Source organism: Rhinatrema bivittatum, chromosome 16 (assembly GCF_901001135.1).
Source record: "Rhinatrema bivittatum chromosome 16, aRhiBiv1.1, whole genome shotgun sequence".
Lineage (NCBI taxonomy): Eukaryota > Metazoa > Chordata > Amphibia > Gymnophiona > Rhinatrematidae > Rhinatrema > Rhinatrema bivittatum.
The window spans coordinates 18,590,697-18,612,607 of record NC_042630.1 but is presented as its reverse complement, the minus strand read 5'-3'; the positions used below and the strand labels follow the sequence as shown (position 1 = coordinate 18,612,607).

General features: G+C 48.4%; 1 protein-coding gene across 4 annotated transcripts in view; it reads right to left on the bottom strand.

Annotated features, from left to right (window-relative positions):
* Positions 1 to 14,640: 14,640 nt before the first annotated feature.
* GPS2 (G protein pathway suppressor 2) overlaps positions 14,641 to 21,911 on the bottom strand; it is a 32,992-nt gene continuing 25,721 nt past the window's right edge. For all 4 annotated transcript variants that reach the window (XM_029580393.1, XM_029580392.1, XM_029580394.1 and 1 more), the window contains one exon: positions 14,641 to 15,412. In XM_029580393.1, coding sequence (XP_029436253.1) covers positions 15,329 to 15,412 — 84 coding nt within the window. In that variant the 3' untranslated portion in view covers positions 14,641 to 15,328. The remainder of the gene's footprint in view (positions 15,413 to 21,911) is intronic.

The window sequence follows — 21,911 nt, the reverse complement described above, 5'->3', positions numbered from 1 at the left end:
AAGCTACGTCAGGACAAGGGAAGCATGATCCTGATAGCATCTCACTGGCCACGCCAAGTGTGGTTTCCAATACTGCAGGATCTCCATCCGCAGGCACATTCCCTTGGGAAAGGACCCGTTTCTGATCACTCAAAACAACGGGTGCTTACGTCATCCCAACCTTCAAGCCTTGTTCCTGACGGCATGGATGTTGAAAGGTTAATCCTTCAACCTCTTAACCTTTCAGACCCAGTTTCCCGTGCCTTGATTGCTTCACGGAAGCCTTCCACGAGAAAATCTTACTCTTATAAATGGAAAAGGTTCACATCATGGTGCGCTTCTCAGTCCCTTGATCCCTTTTCCTGTCCAATCCCAAAGTTTTTGGACTATCTCTGGCCTCTGTCAGTCAGGTCTAAAGACCTCTTCCATCAGAATGCATGTCAGTGCGGTAGCCACCTTCCATAAAGGTGTCGGGGATGTCCCTATATCAGTACAACCCCTCGTAACACGCTTTTTGAAGGGCTTGCTCCACATCAAGCCACCTTTACGTCTTCCGGCCCCCCTCTTAGGACCTTAACCTGGTTCTTGCTCAGCTCATGGAACCACCATTCGAACCTCTTCACTCCTGTGACCTAAATATCTCACATGGAAAGTGATTTTCCTTTTGGCTATCACTTCAGCTCGCAGGGTTAGTGAGTTGCAGACCCTAGTTACCTATCCGCCTTACACTAAACTCTTGCAGGACCGGGCGGTACTCCGCACTCACCCTAAGTTTTTACCTAAGGTAGTTTCGGAGTTTCACATTAATCAATCCATCATACTACCTACCTCCTTTCCCAGACCCCATTCCAATCCAGGGGAACAGGCTCTGCATTCCCCTGACTGTAAACGGGCTCTAGCTTTTTATCTAGACCGTACAGTTGCCCACAGAAAAAACACTCAGTTATTCGTCTCTTTCCACCCCAACAAATTAGGGCAACCTGTGGGTAAGCAGACTCTCTCCTCCTGGTTGGCAGACTGCATATCTTTTTGCTATCAGCAAGCAGGCATTCCTTTTCAAAACTGTGTTAAAGCGCACAGTCTGTGAGGGCCATGGCGACTTCAGTAGCACACCTACGATCGGTGCCGCTTCCTGACATTTGCAGGGCTGCCGCCTGGCGTTCTCTCCATACCTTCGCAGCCCACTATTGCGTGATCAAAGCCAGAAGACAAGATTCCATCTTCGGCCAGTCTGTCCTGCGTAACCTGTTGCCGTGACATACCAACACCCTTCCGCCTGCCCGGTGGGGTTCAGGATGCCCTCTACCAAATTCCACCCCAGTTGTTGTGCCTGTTGCATGCCGTTGGGTACATTTGGTGCATGTTCGGACATCCTCAGCTTGGTACTCACCCATATGTGAGGACTACCATCCTGCTTGTCCTGTTAGAAAGCAAATGTTGCTTACTTGTAACAGGTGTTCTCACAGGACAGCAGGATGTTAGTCCTCACGAAACCCGCCCGCCGCCCCGTGGTGTTGGGTTTGTAACGTTTTGTTGTTTTATTTTTCGGCACTGCCTGTAGCTATCAAATAAGACTGAGGGGGGGACCCCTGTTGGCTGCAGGGTTGGTACCATGCTGGGCATGCCCAGTAGGTGCCAATCAAAGTTCTGGAAACTTTGACAGAAGTTTTCCGTGATTGGGCTCCATCCTGATGTCACCCATATGTGAGGACTAACATCCTGCTGTCCTGTGAGAACACCTGTTACAGGTAAGCAACATTTGCTATCTCCTTAGTATTTCTGTCTTCAGCAGATTGAGATGGGGCAAAACCTGTAATTCTGTACCTGAGTTTAAAAAAAAAACTAGGTATTCTTGGACATCGTTCAGACTTCCTCCCAGGAGGCTGGCTGGTCCTGGTCATAGGTTAAGGACGAGCAGGGTTCAGGGACCCCAAACTTGCTATTTCAGAAACACCGGGTGTGATATTGGGTGGTCTAGCTCCCCCCACTTCAGCAAGGATCGCAAGAAGCCTCTGCTATCCTTCTACAGGGAAGTAAACTTTTTTTTCTTCAGTAAAGTTTTTTGTTTAAAAAAAAAAAAAAGTAAAAAGGGAGAAACGGTGGTGGTTGTTTATTCCAGTGCTCGCCCTGTTACCTGGGGGCAGGAGGAAGCAGGGCGCTTTAGCAGATTAGGTTCCTGCTGCTCTGGGTGTGCAGAGTTCTGCTCTCAGCTCCCCGCGGGCGGCAAGTGCTCCTGCTGCCTCTCCGGTGGGGAGGGCTCTTCGCAGGGAACTGTGGCGGCATCTAAGCAGCACGGCCCTGGTAAGTTGCAGACTGCTCTAGAGGAAAAGGCCGACCCATTCTGGTTAAGCGTGGGATCGGCAATCTTGAAGACTTTCGTGGCTGGGGAGGAGAGAGCAGCAGAGGAAAGGGATCTCTCACCAGCGCTGTCGCTGCCCATTCCCTGTACATACTCGGCTCAGTCCAGACTCCTGGGTTTATTCCCCTCCAGCAGATGGAGACAGAAGTTTTAACGGACTCCATCCTATACCTCTGAGGTGCCACCTAGAGTTTGTCAGTATTTCTCTGTCTCCAGCAGATGGTGGAGGTACAAAACCTTTAGTCTGGGTTTAGTGTTAGGTATTAGTTTGTCAGTATTTTTCCTTAGGGATTTAAAAAAAAAAAAAAATAGATAGCTGCCTATATATTCTAAGCCTCCCAGGGGGTTGCTAGGTCCTGATGGGACCACCCCCCCCTGGTAGTAGAGGCTCTGGAGTAAAGGCTTGAGAACACTGTAACTGCCCGCGGCTGAGGTGATACCAGGGAGCCTGGTTCACTCACCCTCTGGAGAACCGCACACACAAAAAAAAAAACCCCGCTGTGGTAATTAATTTTATTTCTAAACAAGCCTAGCGTTCTCTTTCGGCCCTTTCTTCCTCCCGACGCTGTTTTCGCCGTCCAGTTGCGTTCCTACGAGCTCCCGGGAGCTTTTCTTCGCTGTACTTACTTTCGGGTCCCAATACTAATTTAGTCCGGGGCTCATGCCGCGTGGTGTGGCCTGTTCCGCGTGCGGCAGCATGTGCGCACAGCTCTCGGGCTGGAGTTTGTACCGGTTGCTTGTCAGGAGGGAAAGGCATGTCGCAGCAGCTCCAAAGCACGCAGGGACCCTTGTAGGCCCAAATTACTGCGTCAGTCCCCGGACCCATTTCTCCTCAGCGCAGGTACTGAGGCCCTATTGAAAACGTTCAAAGAGCAGGAGAAGGCTGCGGTGAGGGAGGGGAGCTCCCCACCGCCTCTTTCGCTGTGTCCTTTTGCCCCTGGGGGGGGGATGGGGCGACTTACAGGCAGCTCAGGGCTATTCCTCAGAGGATGAACAGGGGAAAGACTTGGATGAGTCTTCTTCCTCATTCTCCTCTGAATTTGTTTTATTGCTTCATAAAGCCTTTAAAGCACGAAAGGCAGCGAGGAATGCCTCGTGAGGTCCCAACATCGGTAGGGGCTGGGAGAGGATCCTCTTCGCTCCACAAGCATATCAAGTCGCCCAGCAGGATGGAAGCCCCCAAGACCAAACGCCCTCTCCTCTCTTCCCTGCCTGGTGGACAGTTCATCTTCGGACGGTTCAGATGCGGGAGAGTCTCCTCAGCAGGCCCCTGATGAGGATCATCAGCTCCAGCTGACCAAGCAAGTGGGCATGCCCATGGTGGAGGGCGATGACCCCAAAGTGGTCTGTCCCGGAAGGATGAATTGGGTCCCCTTATCCCGGCCTTCCTGGAGGAGCTGGGCATTGAGGTCCCGCCAGAAGATTCACGGTTTGGGACTAGGGATCCGGTGATGGTGGGGCTCAGAGGTCCAGCTCAATTTTTTCTGTTCCATATGTCTGTTATGGATCATTTGTTTAAGGAGTGGGATATGCCAGACCTTGGTTTGAAAGTAAGTCGAGCTATGGACAAATTGTACCCACTTCCGGAGGAAGCCACTGCCTTGAAGGATCTGCAGGATCGCAAATTGGAGTTGCAACTTAAGAAGTTCCCTGTATGTACCCGGATCAGTCCAGACAGTGGGTTGAGCCTCCTGTCCAGCAGATGGAGACAGAGAAAACCTGAAAGGGTATCCTATATCAGGACAGTGCCTCCCCTGCGTCCCTTCAGTATTACTCTGTCTCCAGCAGATGCAGCAGTTGAACGTGTGGTTCCCTAGACTTCTCTAGTATTTCTCTCTGTGTGGTGATTTTGCTGTTCTTCCCTCCGGGTTGTTTCCAGGATCAAGCAAGTACTGTTCATTTGATTTAAAAAAAAAAAAAAAAAAAAAGGTACAAGGAATTCAAACTTTCTCACAAGTGAGACATTGCTGTCTCGCTGCTCTTAGTGGGTCTCAGGGGGGAATTTTTCCCCTTGAGTGGTTCAGCCTGGGACCCCCTTTCCTGGTGACAGTCTTCCTGGCTTACAGGGGTAATACTGCTGGTCCAGTTACTCCCCCTTTTTTCCTCCCTAGCATGACCCCGGGGATGCCTTAGCAGAGATGTTTTTCCTCTGCCCTTATTCAGTTTAAATAAAGGCAAAAAAAAAAAAAGAATGGGTCTGCAGCTTTTTAGCCACGTTTATTATACTTGACCAGCACTTACAGGGGGAAGGAGCGGTGTAGGGTTCGTTCCCTTCTTATCGCTCACATTCTGCCAGGCACAGCTGATTCAGCTCCACTTTTTTTCTTCTGACCGCATGGTTTTCTCCTGCACTGATGCGGCGATCAGCGGCTTGTTTAGCCTGCGGGGAGCCTGCATCGCGGCTCTCCCATGACAGGCTGTGCACCTTCTGTCTGCCCCATGCTGATGCAACTCCTGCTCCGGGAGTGGGAGTCCCCAGAAGCAGGCCTTCGGGTTGGAAGAGCCATGGATAAGCTTTTACCCTCTGCCAGATCAATGTCTAGAGATGCTTAAGGTGCCTAAGGTAGATGCCTCTGTTTCCGTGGTTACCAAACGCACCACCATCCCGGTGGTAGGGGCTACTCTGTTGAAAAATCTTCACGATAGTAAATTGGAGCTTCATCTCAAAAGGATCTTTGAGGTTCTGGCTCTCGGCATCCAGGTGACAGGCTGTAGTAGTCTCATGCAGCGGCAAGCCTCAGGTGGGTTCAACAGTTACTCAGCACCCAAGACCTCCCGTCTGCAGAAACGGAACAGGCGGAGCGGCTGGAAGCCGCGGTTGCATATGGGGTGGAAGCCCTCCATGATATTCTTAGGGTACTGGCTAGAGCCATGGTCTCGGTGGTGTCGGCCAGACGACTTCTCTGGCTGCGGAATCGGGTGGCGGACTCCTCTTCTAAATCGCAGTTAGGCGCACTCCGCTGCGAGGGTAAGTTGCTTTTTGGCGAGGACCTGGAACAGCTTATCAAATCCTTGGGCGACAACCAGGTCCATAAACTGCCTGAGGACCACCCTAAACAGGCCAGGTCATTTTTTTCCGTCACAGTCTCGCTTCAGGGGGCAGTGCAGATTCAACAAGCAGAGAGGAGCCTTCCAACGGAACATCTCCCATCAGATCTCAAGCATGGTCGCAATTCCTTTCAGGGACAATGACCCTTCCGCGACTGCTCCCACCAAAGCCCAGCCACAAAGTCCTCGCAATGAGATACGACCGGCCCATTCCGCCGTTCCAGACTTAAGTGGTCGGCTGTCCCTATTTCTCAAGGAATGGGTCAAAATTACTTTGGATCAGTGGGTCCTTGAGGTGATTGAAAGAGGCAACACTTTAACATAGAAATGACGGCAGAAGAAGACCAAACGGCCCATCCAGTCTGCCCAGCAAGCTTTCGCACTTTTTTTTTCTCTCACATACTTATCTGTTTCTCTTGGCTCTTAGTAACCTTTTTTTATTCTATTTCCCTTCCACCCCCGCCATTAATGTAGAGAGCAGTGTTGGAACTGCATCTAAGTGAAATAGCTTAATTAGTTAGGGGTATTAACCACTGCAATAAGCAGCTACACCCATGGTTATCTGTTTATTCAGACTATGTAATTCAGTCCTTGTTGATTGTTGCCTGAATATAGATCCACCTTTCTTCATTCCCCCCTGCCGTTGAAGCAGAGAGTTATGCTGGATTTGTGTTGAAAGTGAAGTATCAGGTATTTTTGGTTTGGTATAGTAACCGCCGTAACAAGCAAGCTACTCCCCTGCTTTTACTTTAGAATTTGCTCGGGATCTCCCGGACCTCTACTTAGTCTCTCCCTGCAGAACTCAGAAGTGACCAGCGGTGTGCCAGACTCTCGACAGACTGCAGGCACTCTGAGCCATAGTCCCAGTCCCTCCACAAGAACATGGGTCCAGCTAGTATTCCATCTACTTCATCATCCCCAAAAAGGACTGCTCCTTTTGTCCAATCCTGGATCTCAAGAGAGTCAACAAGGCACTCAAGGTTTCCCACTTTTGCATGGAGACCTTGAGGGCAGTCAGTGTCAGTTCGTATAGGCGAATTTCTCGCCTCCCTTCATTTGACGGAGGCCTACCTTCACATACAAATTCACCAGGAACATCAAACGTTTCTTCATTTCAGCATTCTAGGACATCACTATCAGTTTCAGGTGTTCCCGTTTAGCCTTGCCACCGCTCCACGCACGTTTACCAAGGTCATGGTGGTAGTGGCAGCCTTCCTCCTGCGGGAGGGAATCCTAATCCATCCGTACCTGGATGCCTGGCTCATTCGGGCAAAGTCTGAGGACCTAGGCGTGGCAGCAGTCAACCGGGTCTTGTCTGTCCTCATCTCCCTCGGTTCGATAATCAATTTTTCCAAGAGCAACCTCAAGCCCTCTCAAGTACTCAAATTCTTAGGAGCGTGCTTCAACACCCGTGCGGGCAAAGCGTTGTTACCCGAGGCTCTTGCACTCAAGCTTATGGATCAAGTTCAACATCTGTTACCTCTATCTGTTCTCACGGCCTGGGACTATCTCCAGCTTCTGGGTTCTATGGCTTCAACTATAGATTTGGTTCCTTGGGCTTTTGCGCATATGCATCCTTTACAGAAAGATTTGCTGTCCCGCTGGAAGCCAGTCTCGGAGGAATTTCAAACACTCCTGCCGCTCTCCGATGTGACCATCGCCAGCATGCAGTGGTGGCTCGCGCTCACCTATTGAAAGGGGTGCCCCTGCACACACCTCAGTGGATGATTGTAACGACTGATGCCAGCCTTACCGGCTGGGGAGCGGTGTGTCAGACCCAGTCTACCCAGGGACGTTGGTCCCCAGTGGCACATCAATTGCCTGGAGACCTGGGCGGTCCATCTGCACTCAAATGTTTCCTGCCCTTGATCTGTCGCAAGGCGGTGCGAGTTCTCTCCAACAATGCCACCACGGTAGCCTATATCAATCGTCAGGGGGGCACCAGAAGTCGTCCGGTGGCCCTGAAAGCCAGCAAACTGCTCTCTTGGGTGGAGTGTCACCTGGATTGGCTGGCAGCCTCTCACATTGCGGCGCAGGAGAATGTTCAAGCAGACTTCCTCAGTCATCAACATATAGACACCAGAGAATGGGAATCGTACGGGGCGATGGATCCGATTGTGCGCAAGTGGGGGGCCCCCCCACTTAGACCTGATGGCAATTCTGAGCAACGCAAAGGCTCCCAGATTCTTCAGCCGCAGAAGGGAGCACTGCTCGGAAGGAGTGGATGCCCTGGTTCTCCCTTGGCCTCACGACATCCTTCTCTACGTGTTTCCCCCCTTGGCCTCTGGTAGGAAAGGTACTCCGAAGGATAGAACTCCACAGGGGGCCCATCATTCTAGTAGCGCCAGAGTGGTACACGGATCTGGTGAACCACGCGACGGCCGGTCCTCTTCGCCTCTGTCATCTCCCAAATCTGCTCCGTCAAGGTCCAGTATTTTTCGATCAGGTGGATCGCTTTTGTCTAGCAGCCTGGCTTTTGAGGTATAAGGAGGAGGTTATATCCACTCTGTTGCTTGCCCGTAAGACTTCTACCTCTCTCGCTTACGTTCAGGTATGGAGAGTGTTTGAGAATGTGTGTTTCGTGTCCGGAGTCTCGGCGCATAGGGCCCCGGTATCCCAGGTTCTCTCCTTCCTACAGAGTGGTCTCTCCAAAGGCTTATAGAAACATAGAAATGACGGCAGAAGAAGACCAAACGGCCCATCAAGTCTGCCCAGCAAGCTACGCACTTTATCCATTTTTTTTCCCTTTTTCTCTCTCCCACCTGTTACTATTGGCTTCCAGTACCCTCCAGCCCTAATTCCCCTCCACCCAATTTAGAGAGCAGCTCTGTATCTGCATCCAAGTGACATCCAGCTCAATTGGGGGTAGCAACCGCTGTAACAAGCAGGCCACCCCCTTGCCCCATACTCTTACCCACCCCTGTTTTTATTTTTTTGTTTTGTTTTATTTATTTATTTATTTTGGAAATAGCAGCCCTCCATCCTTCCGCTCCGTAAAGGTGGAACACCAACTACTGGCCACTGGCATCCCGCTCCGTGAATGCCTCTGTGGCTACTGCCGCTCCGTGCAGTTTGAATGCCTCTGTGGCTACTGCCGCTCCGTGCAGTGTTTGAATGCCGGCTTGACTTTCAATTCCTTGCGGGTGCAGGTTTCGGCTCTCTGTTCCCTCTTAGGTAGTATTAATGGTTACGCGGTGGCGGCCCATCCGGATGTCCATTTCCTCAAAGGGGCCAAGCATTTGAATCCGCCTGTCCGGACTACTTGTCCTCCTTGGAGCCTTAATTTGGTGCTTCGGGTTCTTTGCGAGGCGCCCTTCCAGCCCCTCCGGCGGGCTAAGCTTAAGGACCTAACTCTTAAGACAGTCTTTCTAGTCTCTATTTGCTCGGCCAGGAGAGTGTCCAAGCTCCAAGCCTTGTCTTGGAGGGAGCCTTTTCTTTGCTTTTCTGATTCAGGTGTCTCCCTCAAAATGGTACCCTCCTTTTTACCAAAGGTCGTGTCCTCTTTTCACATCAATCAGTCAGTGGAGCTTCCTGCTTTTTCTCCAGAAGACCTTGCGAGTTTGCCTGGCAGTGACCTAGGGCGCCTTGATGTAAAGAGTACTACTGCAATACTTACAGGTTACAAATGAATTTAGAGTCTCTGATCAATTCTTTGTCTTATGGAGCAGTCCCAATAATGGAAACAAAGCTTCTAAGGCTACGATTGCTCGATGGCTAAAGGAGGCGATCTCGTCGGCGTATATCTGTTGGGGTTGGATGGTTCCGGAGGGCTTAAAGGCCCATTCCTTGTGCTCACAGGCTACTTCTTGGGCAGAGAGTCAGTCTGTCTCTCCGCAAGAAATCTGCAGGGCGGCTACTTGGAAGTCTTTGCATACTTTTGCTCGTCATTATCGCCTTGATGTACAGGTGCCAGTGTTTGGCTCCTTCGGAAGGCAGGTACTTCGAGCAGGACTGTCTAGGTCCCACCCTACTTAGTGAAGCTTTGGTACATCCCACTGTCTGGACTGATCGAGTATGTACAGGGAAAGGAAAATTGGTTCTTATCTGCTAATTTTTGTTTCCCTTAATACCACGGATCAGTCCAGACTCCCGCCCTGACTACTTTTAACTTTTTTTTTATCTTTTAACTTTATCTATTTATTTTTATTATCTATTATTTATTTTTTTAATCTTTTAACTTCTTTATCTGATTTATCTAGTTTGTACTTCTTTATCTTCTTCAACTTCCTTCGATGTAACTAGTATTGTTATTATTTCTAACCAGCTCAATTGTTCATGTGTAAAGCACCATTGCTAGATGTTACGTTAATTGTAAACCGAGGTGATGTTACTAAATGAATGTCTGTATATAAAAGCTACAAATAAATAAATACTATTCTGCATATATCCGCTCGAAGCTTTTATTCACAGGCTTTTTAGGAAATGGCTCCGTACTATATGAGCTATGAGGCACCGTAAGTATCTGCTACATTACTAGCTATGTAAGAGCGTTTTCCTACATGTTTGAATTTCCTGGTTTTCAATTTGACAGTTTACAGTTGTTTACTTGCTTGATCTTTTACTGGTTAACCATCTGTTTGCTTTGATAACGTTTATACTGAAGGGACACAGGGGAGGCACTGTCCTGCTATAGGATACCCTTTCAGTTTTTCTCTGTCTCCATCTGCTGGACAGGAGGCGCAACCCACTGGACTGATCTGTGGTACTACAGCAACGAAAATTAGCAGGTAAGAACCAATTTTCCTATATTTGAAGTTTCAGTGCCCGGGGTCTGAGCCGCTATGTGCAGCAGTTTCACCCTACAAGCCAGGCTCCGCTGGTAGCAGGATTTGCAAGCAGCAGCATCCCTTTCTGAGAGTGAGGCAGTGCAAGCGGGGCGCCTGGAGGCTGCTGTAGCTTATAGTGCTGACGCGCTTTATGATTTGTTACGGACGTCTGGCAGGACTATGGTCTCGGCTGTCTCAGCCCGCAGGCTCCTCTGACTTAGACAGGGCTGCGAATGTTTCATCTAAAGCTCAACTAGGTTCATTACCCTTCAAGCAACAATTGGAGGACATGATAAAGTCTTTGGGGCAGAATAAGGTTCATAGATTGCCGAAGGATATACTCAGAACGAGGGAATCTTTTCCTCAGTGGGCGAGATTTTGGGGAAATTGCCGGTTCCGCTCTTCACGCTCTGCCGGTTCATCATTGCGACAGGGTCCCGACCGCCAATCAGCTTGGAACCAGTCCTTTTGAGGGCGCCGGCCTGCCAGAGATGGAGCCCCACCAGCTCATGGGGGTCCCAAGTCAGCGCAATGAAGCGAGGCTGGTCCACTCTTCTGTTCCAAGGATAGGGGGAAGGTTATCCCTTTTTTCCTGACCTCAGATCAGTGTGTCCTAAGTATAATAGAACACAGTTACGCGTTAGATTTTGCTCGGCCGATTCACGAGCACTACATGGTTTCCCCATGCGGGTACCACAAAACGCCAGGTGGTACAAGACACTCTAGGCGTTTATAGGACCTAGGTGCCATAGTTCTAGTACCCACAGGAGAACTCGGCGGAGGGAGTTACTCCATCTACTTCGTGGTGCCCAATAAGGAAGGTACCTTCCATCCCATCCTCTACTTGAAGAGGGTCAATCGAAATGTAAAGGTGCCACGGTTTCGGATGGAAACTCTTTGCTCGGTGATAGCGTCCGTACACAAAGGGGAATTCCTGGCATCTCTGAACCTGACAGAAGCTTACTTGCACATTCCTATCCACCCAGATCATCAGAAATATCTTCGGTTCGCGATCCTCTGACATCATTTTTAATTTTGCGGACTACCGTTCGGTCTGGCGATAGCACCCAGAGTCTTCACCAAGGTGATGGTGGTTGTGGCAGCTGCCCTGCGAAAGGAGGGGATTCTGGTACACCCCTACCTGGATAATTGGCTGATTCGAGCAAAGTCATAACACCTTTGCAGGACAGCGGTTCAGAGGGTGCTACAGATGCGGAGCTCGTTGGGTTGGGTAGTCAACCCCGACAAGTCACCTGGTTCCCTCCCAGTCCTTGGAGTTTCTGGGTGCTCTTTTCGACAAGATCTTGGGAAAGGTTTTTCTTACCAAGGAGAGATTGTCCAAGCTTCTCACTCAGGTGGAGTCCTTGTGATCCATGCCTCATCCCAGAGTCCTTGGTTCGATGGCTTCCACTCTCGAACTGGTGCCTTGGGCCTTTGTGTATATTCGTCCTCTTCAGTCAGCCTTGCTCTCGTGGTGGAATCCGCTCTTTGAGAAGTTTCATCTTCTCCTACCACTGACTGATTCGGCACGTTCCAGTCTTCTTTGGTGGCTTTGCCCAGACAATTTACGTCGGGGTGTGGATTTGGAAATTCCCTACTGGATAGTGGTAACCACTGATGCCAGCCTCTCTGGGTGGGGAGCGGTTTGCTGAGGAACAGCAGTGCAAGGTCAATGGCCAAAATCGGAGTCCTCTTGGTCGATCAATCGGTTGGAGACCAGAGCGGTTTGGTTGGCACTACAGGCCCTCCTTCCCTTAGTAGAGGGGAGATCAGTGAGGGTACTCTGACAATGCGACGACGGTGGCTTACATCAATTGTCAGGGTGGAACCCAGAGTCATCCAGTGGCAGCAGAAGCTCAACTTTTAATCATCTGGGCAGAACAGCACCTGTACAGGATAGTAGCCTCTCATAATGCAGGCCGATTTCCTCAGCTGCCACCAGTTGGATCCGGGAGAGTGGGAACTCTCAGAGGCTTTTCGTCTCCTGTGCAACCACTGGTCCAGGCCTGCGATGGACCTGATGGTGATGTATCGTAATGCCAAGGCTCCTCGATTTTTTTTCAGTCGTCGATAAGAGCCAGGGGTGGAAGGTGTAGTCGCTCTGGTCCTCCCCTGGCCAAAGGATGTTCTGTTGTACGTCTTTCCACTATGGCCATTAGTTGGCAAGGTTCTATGCCGCATCGAGGCTCATTCTGGCAAGGTGATACTCGTAGCGCCGGAGTGGCTGAGGCGCCCGTGGTTTGCGGACCTCTTGAATCTAGCGGTAGACAGCCCACTGAGATTTTGTCCGTCTCAGTCTGCTGCAACAAGGTCCTATTTATTGCAGAGAGGCAGATCACTTTTGTCTAGCGGCATGGCTTTTGAAAGGCGGAGATTAAGAAAGAAGGGTTACGCAGAGGAGGTGATTACCACGCTTTTGCAGTCCCATAAAACTTCTACCTCCATAGTGTATGTCAGAGTTTGGGGTGTTTGAGACCTGGTTTCTGGACCACGTGGTGGAGCCATCCAGGGCTACCATTCCAGATGTTCTGGCTTTTTTGCAAGCAGGTCTAGCTAAAGGACTGGCCTTTAATTCTCTGCGAGTTCATGTGGCTGCCCTTGGTTGTTTTTTTTTGGGGGGGGGGGAAGTGCAGGGTGTAGCTCTTGCGTCTCATCCAGATGTGGCTCGTTTTCTGTGTGGCATTAAGCATTTGCATCCTCCGATTTGGAACCCCTGTCCCTCGGGGAAGCTCAACCTGATCCTCCCTGCCCTTTGTAATGCACCTTTCGAGCCGTTGAAGTGGGCGACCCTGAAAGATCTGACGTTAAAGGTAGTTTTCCTCATGGCTATCGTATCGGCACGGTGTGTTTCGGAGTTACAGGCCTTATCTTGTAGGGAGCCCTTCTTAAGGATTTCTGAGGAAGGAGTTTCCTTGCGAACGGTTCCCTCCTTTCTTCCGAAAATGGTGTCCTCTCCATTTGAATCAGTCTGTGGAGCTCCCTTCCTTTGCAGGCCTAGATCTTTCTACTTCTGAGTCTAGGGATTTAAGAAAGTTGGACGTTAAATGGGTGTTTGGTGCATTACTTGGAGGTCATGAATAGTTTCCGTCTTTCTGCCCATCTGGTTGTCCTGTGGATTGGTCCCAGGAGGGGTCATAAAGCTTCAAGGGCCATTATTGCGCAATGGCTGAAGGAAGCTATTGCTTCGGCATACCTGGTTTAGGGCCGGCCGGCCGGTCTCAGGGCTCATTCTACTCTCACAAGCGGCTTCATGGGCGGAGTGTCAGCCGGTGTCTCCGCAGGAGATTTGTTGAGCAGCGATGTGGAAATCTCTGCATACGTTTTGCTAGGCACTACAGTTTAGAGGTCTGGGCCCCAGAGCCCGGTTCCTTTGGGGCTAGTGTGATCCAAGTGGGACTCTGACCCACCCTGGTTAGGGAAGCTTTGGTACATCCCAGGAGTCTGGACTGATCTGGGTCCATACAGGGAAAGGAAAATTGGTCCTTACCTGCTAATTTTCGTTCCTGTAGTACCAAGGATCAGTCCAGAGTCCCACCCATGGGGCAATGGAGAGTCCGCTCAGCTGGTTGATGTTCATATTCTGCAAGTTTATTGAATGTTTTTATACTGTGCACCCTCCTTCACACAGGGTAAAAGTATGGGTAAGTATTCATTCATGGTACCAGTTTTCGTCCCCTCTGCTCTTTGGGAGGTGGGAAGCTTGGTTGTAATGGAAGTTTCTGCTTGGGTACTGTGTAATACTGACAAACTCCAGGTGGCATCTCAGGGGTATAGGATAGAGTCTGTTTTAAAACGTCTGTATCCATCTGTTAGAGGGGAGGCAAAACCCAGGTGTTTGGACTGATCGATGGTACTACAGGATTGAAAGTTAGCAGGTAAGGACCAATTTCCCTTTTTTTCCCAGTTGCTGTAGTATAGGGAAGTCCTCTTAGCAAAAGAAGAAAGTGACCTTATGGCTTAGCTAGGAAGGGCTCAAGGCCTTATGCCTACTGGCTATATCTCCCACTTTTGCATCTGCCATAACCATGGTTTGTGCTGTAGGTAGAACAAAGGTCATTATAGCCTGTTTAGTTTGCCCAGCTATAAAACAGCTCAGCTCTACAAGCCTACTACTCCTTTGTTTATCCCATGCTTTCTTAAATTCAGGTACTGTGCTTGTCTAACTTATTAGCAATTTGTTTAACAAAGCCAGCCTTATTCTATAATTTTGATCATGCTTTAGCTTAATTAGCAAAACCACATGAATTGGAATGATGAATTCTCTATCAACATGGAAGACTCTACAATTACAGTTGAAATGGAGGGGGAAGGGCAATAGTTCCTATCTGAGCTACCGTAACAGCAACTATAATCAAACCTTTCTACCATTGGCTAGTAGAGGTTAGCAGTGATTTATTTGGCCCCATTTTGGCCAGCAATGCATAGCAACATACATTGAACATAGAGACCTTCTATGAAATGGAATAATTGTGATCTTTACAAACAAAATCACTGGTGTAACTTTATTGAAAAGAAGCACAGAAGGTCACATTAGTCATTAAGCTTACATACAGTTGTTTTCATAGCCATGATCCTGCACATCTTTCAAGAATGTATTAATTTCCCTTTCAAGATAATTTTCATTGTTACATTCATGCTGGATGAGGCCAGTTATGGCTACAAGAATAGGATTGTTGCAGTGGCTACAAACAGTTGGACAAGCCCAGGACTTAACATCCAAAGGAGGAGTGGGGTCCTGGTTGTTTCCTTAGAGTTAGGCGATCTAAATGCTGTCAGAAGACAACTGTTCCTCTTCGATAGGCAGAAACCAGGAAAAAGTCCACCTATGAGTCTGGTTTCACCCAGAGGCTTGCATTTCATTATGGAGAGAGACAGAAGCAGAGCTCTATCTACAAGAATGAAAGGTAAAGTCACATAAGAGAACCCTCTTTCTCCCAGGTCAAAATTATATAGAAATACTGTCCCCATTTTTTGCCTAGCTCTCACCAACCTTGAATCCTTAACTGTCCAGCTAGCAAATCCATACTAACCAAAAAGGGAAGGGGTTTGTAAAATGGAACAAACACTTGAAGCTGATTTTGAAGGAGCAGTTTAAAAAAAAAAAAATTCCCATAGAGGACAGCAAGCTGGATCCTAAAATACATTCCACAGCCTTCTCCATCTCCTGGATTGTCCACTACTTAGGGTAGAAGCGCTGCCCCTGTCCATGCTGGATGAAAGGGTGACGTGGGGCCTGCTGTGCTGCAGCCTGGAACCCAGACTAGAGAAGAGAGAAAAAGAAAAATAGTACAGTTAGCATAAGCAAGAAGAAGAGATGCAATGAATGAGTCAACCATATGCAAAGGATTCAGAGGAGGGGAGAAAAAGGAAAAATTGTTTCATACCTGCTAATCTTTCCTTTAGACCTGCCAGACAGATAGCTTTTTTTTTCCTCCCCTACCAGCAGATGGGGATAGAATAAAAGCTTTACTGTAGTCTTGGTACTTAAGACACTGTGGCAGTCTCTTTTTGAGCAGGGGCATTTTGAACATCAGTGAAACTCTAAAATTAAACTTGAACCCCCTCCACTGAGAGGGTCTAACTGCCAGAGAACAACTCATGACATTCCTTCTGTCTATATATATATATATATATATGCCCATGGAAAAGCAGTGATCAGAACCCAGGCTGGGATTCTGGACTGGTCTGGTAGGACTAAAAGAAAATTAGGTAAGAACCAAGTTTGTCTTATCTGTCAGACCAGGCCAGACAATCTGGATGGAAAATGGAGAAATTAGTTACTTGATACTTTTGTTTTATCCCAGGACAAGCAGGATGATAGTCCTGGGTGACATCATCAGATGGAGCCCTGACATGGAAAACTTCTGTCAAAAGTTTCTAGAAACTTTTGGCTGGCACACTGAGCATGCCATGATAGTCTCAGCCACAGGGGTCTCCCTTCAGTCTTTTTTTTTTCCACCTTGCTGTAAGCAAAGCAGATTAGGAGCTCTGGGAAATTTTCCCTCATTTATCCTCAGGGAAGAAAACTTTTTCAGTCACAAGACAATTGTCATCAGGTCTCCCTTCGACAGTTTCAGTGAATACATTTTTTGAATCATTTTTCGGTCGATTCCGGTCACCCTCACTATCGATATCCGCTGGTCATCGACCATTACTCGGCCTAACTTTTTATCATGGCCTCCGGATTCAAAAAATGTCTGGATTGTAACTGGACTATGTCTATTACTGACCCCCACAATGTTTGTGTTTTGTGCCTGGGATCAGGCCACGATGTCCAGGCTTGTACAACCTGTGCCCAGATGACACCAAAGGGCAGGCGTACCCATTTGGACAAGATGGAGGAGTTGTTTAAGAAAACCCCATTGTCATCGTCTCCAAGAATAACGCCTCCCTCCGTCTCAAAACATTGAGGAGAAAAAAGGACCAGTGACCGTCCGTCACAGACTCCAATCGGCATCCTCCATAGCATCTTCCTCAGCATCGAAGGAACATCGGGGAAAAAAGATGCCATAGACATCATTCCACTGACCCATCGGATTGAAAGTCACAGCCGAAGGACATCGAGCCGATGCCCAAATGAGTCCGGGTACTGGAACCAACACGCCCTACTGTACCCGAGGAACTGAGGCGCTCTCCACCAGGCTTGGTGTTAAGTGACTGTGCCACCACGCTCAGTCGTGAAAGTGCCAGTAGCGCCAGTCTTACCTTCCCCAGCGACAGTGGACACAGTCCCAGTTTCCAGGGAAGAGGTGACTACCATGGTCCAGCAGGCCATCGTTGAGGCTTTTCGAAACTTCCAGCCTCCTTCCGTACCATCGGTACTGACACCGACCCTGGCATCAGATCCATCGATATTTTCAGCCTTTGCTCAACAAAATCAATGCCTTGATCGGTATATTTCCTCCGGCAACGATGACGCCAGTACCACCGATGCAACCATCGACACCGATGCATCCATCAGTGACTCCTTCGCTTCCGATCCCTGGTTCATTGGAGGAAGATGATAGCCCTGGGACGGAATCAGAGTCCCTATCGGGCCTTCACAGTCATCTAATACCGGAAAAACCATCAATGACAGTAAAAGATCCCTTGATGCCAATGCGTCCCGGTCCATCGGGTGACACCAGACATCGGTTCCCATCGATTCTCCATCGATGCCTTCATTACCTCCTATGATGCCAAAGCAGATTCCATCAAAATCTGCTTTTAAGACAAAGCATCATCTATAACCTGAATCACCTTATCATCCTCAGTATATTCCCTGGAAGGATGTGGATTCTGATACTGAGTCAGAAGAATTACAGTCTAAGCCTTCTCCACCAGAAGAGAGGAGAAAATCCCCTCCTGAAGATTTGTCCTTTACAAATTTCATTAAGAAAAGGGCAGACAATTCCTTTTGAATTATTGACTGAGGACACAAGACACAAAGCCCTTGAAGTCCTTCAATTCATGGATGCACCAAAAGAGGTAATGGCAATCCCAATCCATGAAGTCCTTTTAGAACTCCAAAGGATGTGGGAACATCCATGTTCAGTACAAGCTATAAATCGGAGAACAGATGCCACATACCTGGTGCAACATGCTCCAGGTTTCCAAAAGCCCCAACTGCCTCGTCACTCGGTAGTCATTGAATCGGCTCAGAAAAAAAGCCAGGAAACAAAAGCCTCACTCTTCTGTCCCACCAGGAAAAGAACAGAAGTTCTTAGATACCTTAGGAAGAAAGGTTGTTCAAGGATCTATGCTGGTATCTCTTATTGCGGCGTACCAGCTTTATATGACAGTACCAAAGAAACTTGTGGAAACGGTATTGCCGATGATCTCACTCATCAACAACTGGCTTTGAACACACTCATTGCAGAGGGGCTGGAATCTGGTAAACACGAGGTACGGGCAGCTTATGATGCTTTTGAAACACCTACTCGCCTATCAGCATCAGCAATTAATGCAAGGAGGTGGGCTTGGCTTAAGGCCTCTGACCTCAGGCAAGAAGTCCAGGAAAGATTGGCAGATTTCCCTTGTACTGGAGAGAATCTCTTCGGAGAAAAGATTCAGGCTACCATCTTTCAGTTAAAGGATCACCACGAGACACTCCGCCAACTCTCCAAACTACCATCAGATCAGCCATCTTCCATAAGAAAATCAACTAGAAGGGACACCAGGAGACCCTTCTATAGACCTAGAAGATATTACCCACCTGCTTCATCAGTGCATTCATACCGTCCACCACAAAGGGGATGTGCACGCTAGCCAAAACAGCAAAAAACCCAACCACCACCACAAACTGGTCCAGCAGCAGGTTTCTGAAGCCAAGCAAGAGAACAGAGGTCTTTCCATCAACCCTATGCCCCATTTACCAGTAGGAGGTAGACTCCATCATTTCAAACACCAGTGGAGTCTTATTACAAAGGACCAGTGGGTATTAGCCATACTAAAGCGGGGATACTGTCTAAAGTTTATTTATTTGTTGAGTTTTATATACCGTCATTTGGTGAAGCCATCACAACAGTTTACAAGATTCAAATTGTAAATTTCTTAACAATTGTGAAAAAAGGTATAACAGGATGCATATAAAACAAAAGATTAATCATTTATAGTCCAGACGAGTCATTTTTGAGTGAGGAGGGTTTGTTTGGTGCTGTTGGGAGACAAGTTATTTTGTGGATTTGGTTGTTAGTTCCTTTGGGTGTTAGGATGATGTGAAGTTTGAATGGCAATGTAGATTTTGTGAAACAGCCATGTTTTTAGGTCTTTTTTTTGAAAGTTTTGAGGTTAGGTTGGGTTCTTAAATCTTTTGGGAGGGAGCTCCATATTTTAGGGCAGGCAATGGAAAAAGCTCTCTCTGGTTATTGTCAAGTGAACATCTCTGATGGAGGGGGCCAGTTAAGCAGCCAAGTTCAAAACAATACCCCCGTATTCTCCACCCATTCCACTTTGGACAAACATGGTCATCACTCATCAACTCCAAGTAGAACTCTCTACTTTGCTGACTGCCAGGGCTATCTAACCAGTTCCCCCGGTCTCAACAAGGAAAAGGGTTCTATTCCTGCTATTTCCTAATTCCAAAGAAAACAGGCAGCCTGCACCCTATCTTAGACCTCCGCAATCTCAACAAATTTCTTCACAAAGAAAAATTTCAGATGGTATTCCTGGGAACCATCCTTCCATTGCTTCAACAGGGAGATTGGCTCTGTTCTCTAGATCTTCAAGACGCTTATGCACACATACCAATTTCCATACAACATCGCAAGTATCTATGATTCGTAGTGGGAAGAAATCATTACCAATATCGAGTCCTACCATTCGGACTTGTTTCTGCTCCTCGAGTATTCACAAAATGTCTAGCAGTGGTTGCTGCACATCTAAGAAAAAACAGCATTCATGTTTTTCCATACCTAGACGATTGGCTAATCAGAAGTCCATCCAGGCAGGGAGCTCTGTCTGCCTTAAAAAGCACAATAATACTATTACACTCCCTGGGATTTCTCATCAATTATCAAAAATCCCACATTGACCCGTCTCAACTCCTCACATTCATCGGAGCAGACCTCGACACTACAGTGGCGAAAGTTTTTCTTCCAAATAACCGTGCCAACAATCTAGTTTGGCGAACTCTATAACCCAATACCAGTTTGCATCTGCCCATCAACTTCTGGTGCTACTAGGATACATGGCCTCGACAGTACATGTTACATCTATGGTGAAGTTAGCCATGAGAAAAACTCAATGGACTTTGAAATCTCAATGGCTACAAGCTTTCCAACCAGTGTCGTTCGCAGTTCAAATCACCCACCAGTTACACCTATCGCTCCACTGGTGGCCAAATCAAACAGCATTGAAAGCTGGTCTCCCATTCCAACAGTCAACCCCACAAGTCATCCTGACCACAGATGCCTCCAACTTGGGATGGGGAGCTCACGTCAACAACCTTCAAACACAAGGGACGTGGACTACGCTCGAAATGAAGTGCCAGATAAACTTCTTAGAACTTCGAGCGATGCGATATGCCCTTTATGCCTTCAAAGACTGCCTCTCAAACAAGACTGTGCTGATACAAACAGACAACACAGTAGCAATGTGGTACATAAACAAACAGGGAGACACAGGCTCTTATCTGCTCTGCCAGGAAGCGGTGCAGATTTTGGCTTGGGCTCTAGAGCACTCCATGCATCTCCGAGCAACTTATCTAGCGGGCATTCAAAATGTCCTAGCGGACAATCTCAGTCAACATTTCCATCCCCACGAATGGTCTCTGGATCCACATGTAGCGAGCAAAATCTTTCAATGCTGGGGTCGCCCAACCATAGACCTCTTTGCGACTAAACTGAACCACAACGTGGAAAGATTCTGCTCCCTCCATGACAGTCGACAAGCATTCCCCAGGGACGCCTTTGCTCGCCCCTGGAACACAGTTGCAGAGACGCGCCATTCCTCTGACTGAACAGGAGAGCGGGTCATTTCTGACAGGTCGCAGCGCTGAATTTCTTGTTCCTGTGGGGAGCTGGGTGCAGGGAGAGGGGTGGTTCAGTCCCTTCCCCATGGAGACCCTGAGAAGCTTCATACCTCAGGTCTCTCGTCAGAGAAGTAAAATCCCTCTGTCACTAACATCCCTGAGAAGTTTCATACCTCAGGGGTCTCGGCAGAGAAGTAAAATCCCTCATACCTCAGGTCTCTCGGCAGAGGAGTAAAATCCCTCTGTCACTTTAACATCCCTGAGAAGTCTCTGGTCTCTTGTCGTCAGAGAAGTAAAATTCCTCTGGCAGTTTAGGCTGTCTGGAAGGGAAAGGAAAAAGAGGAAAGGTTTTTACTTTTTATTAAACAGTACCCTGTACGAGGACTGGTAGCTTACGGGGGAAGGAGCAGAGAGCATTTTTCTCTTTCTCCCGCTCGCAGCAGCCAGGCACAGAAGGACTTTGCCGTTCCCACAGCAACTCCTCACCCCCCCCTCCCTCCCGATGCCTCGATTGCCATTTTGTATCCACATGTGGAGAGCCAGCCTGCTGCACCTGTTTCTTTGCCAGACAGAGGAATGGAATTCTCATTTTACTACTGATTTTGTATTTTTATTACACCTAATTTAAGCCCTGTGCAACCCACTGACCTAGAGCCTGCCTCTCTTCCCGATGTGGCCCCTCCCCCGAGAGGGACCTTAAAGAGACAGCAGGCCTTTTCTTCTAGGTTTGTGATTTTAATGAACCAAGTTTTTTTTGTTTTTTTTTTAGAAGCGGAGGCTGAATGGCAGGAGGAGGGACTTATACCAGCAAAGGTCCCCAGGCCATCAGGGGTGTTGGATCCCTCTAGGGCATAGGACAGTCAGCTGTTAATTCCTCGGGGTCTTTAGCTCCTAATCTGCCAGACCCTGGGTCGCAGGACCTTCTCCTTGGGGATGCAGACGGGGACATTGATGGATCCGCCCCAGACGAGTTGGACCAGATCATTAAATCGCTTGGAGAGAATAAGGTGCATAAATTGCCGGAAGATCGTCCACTACGCAGATCCGGTTCAGAGGCCAACGGCGTTGTCGTCAGACTAGACCGGTGCCTCACAGGACTCCCTGTTCGAGGTTGCAGTCCAGGTCTCATTCCTTTCGAGGCCGGAGACCGGCCTGGAACTCCTCTACGCATGGAGCTTCTGCTACATCTACCCAATGAAATGTTGCCGGTCCACTCTTCGGTTCCCAGGATAGGAGGACATCTTTCCCTCTTCTATGAGGAGTGGATCAAAATCACCTCAGACCGGTGGGTCTTGGATATTCTACGGCA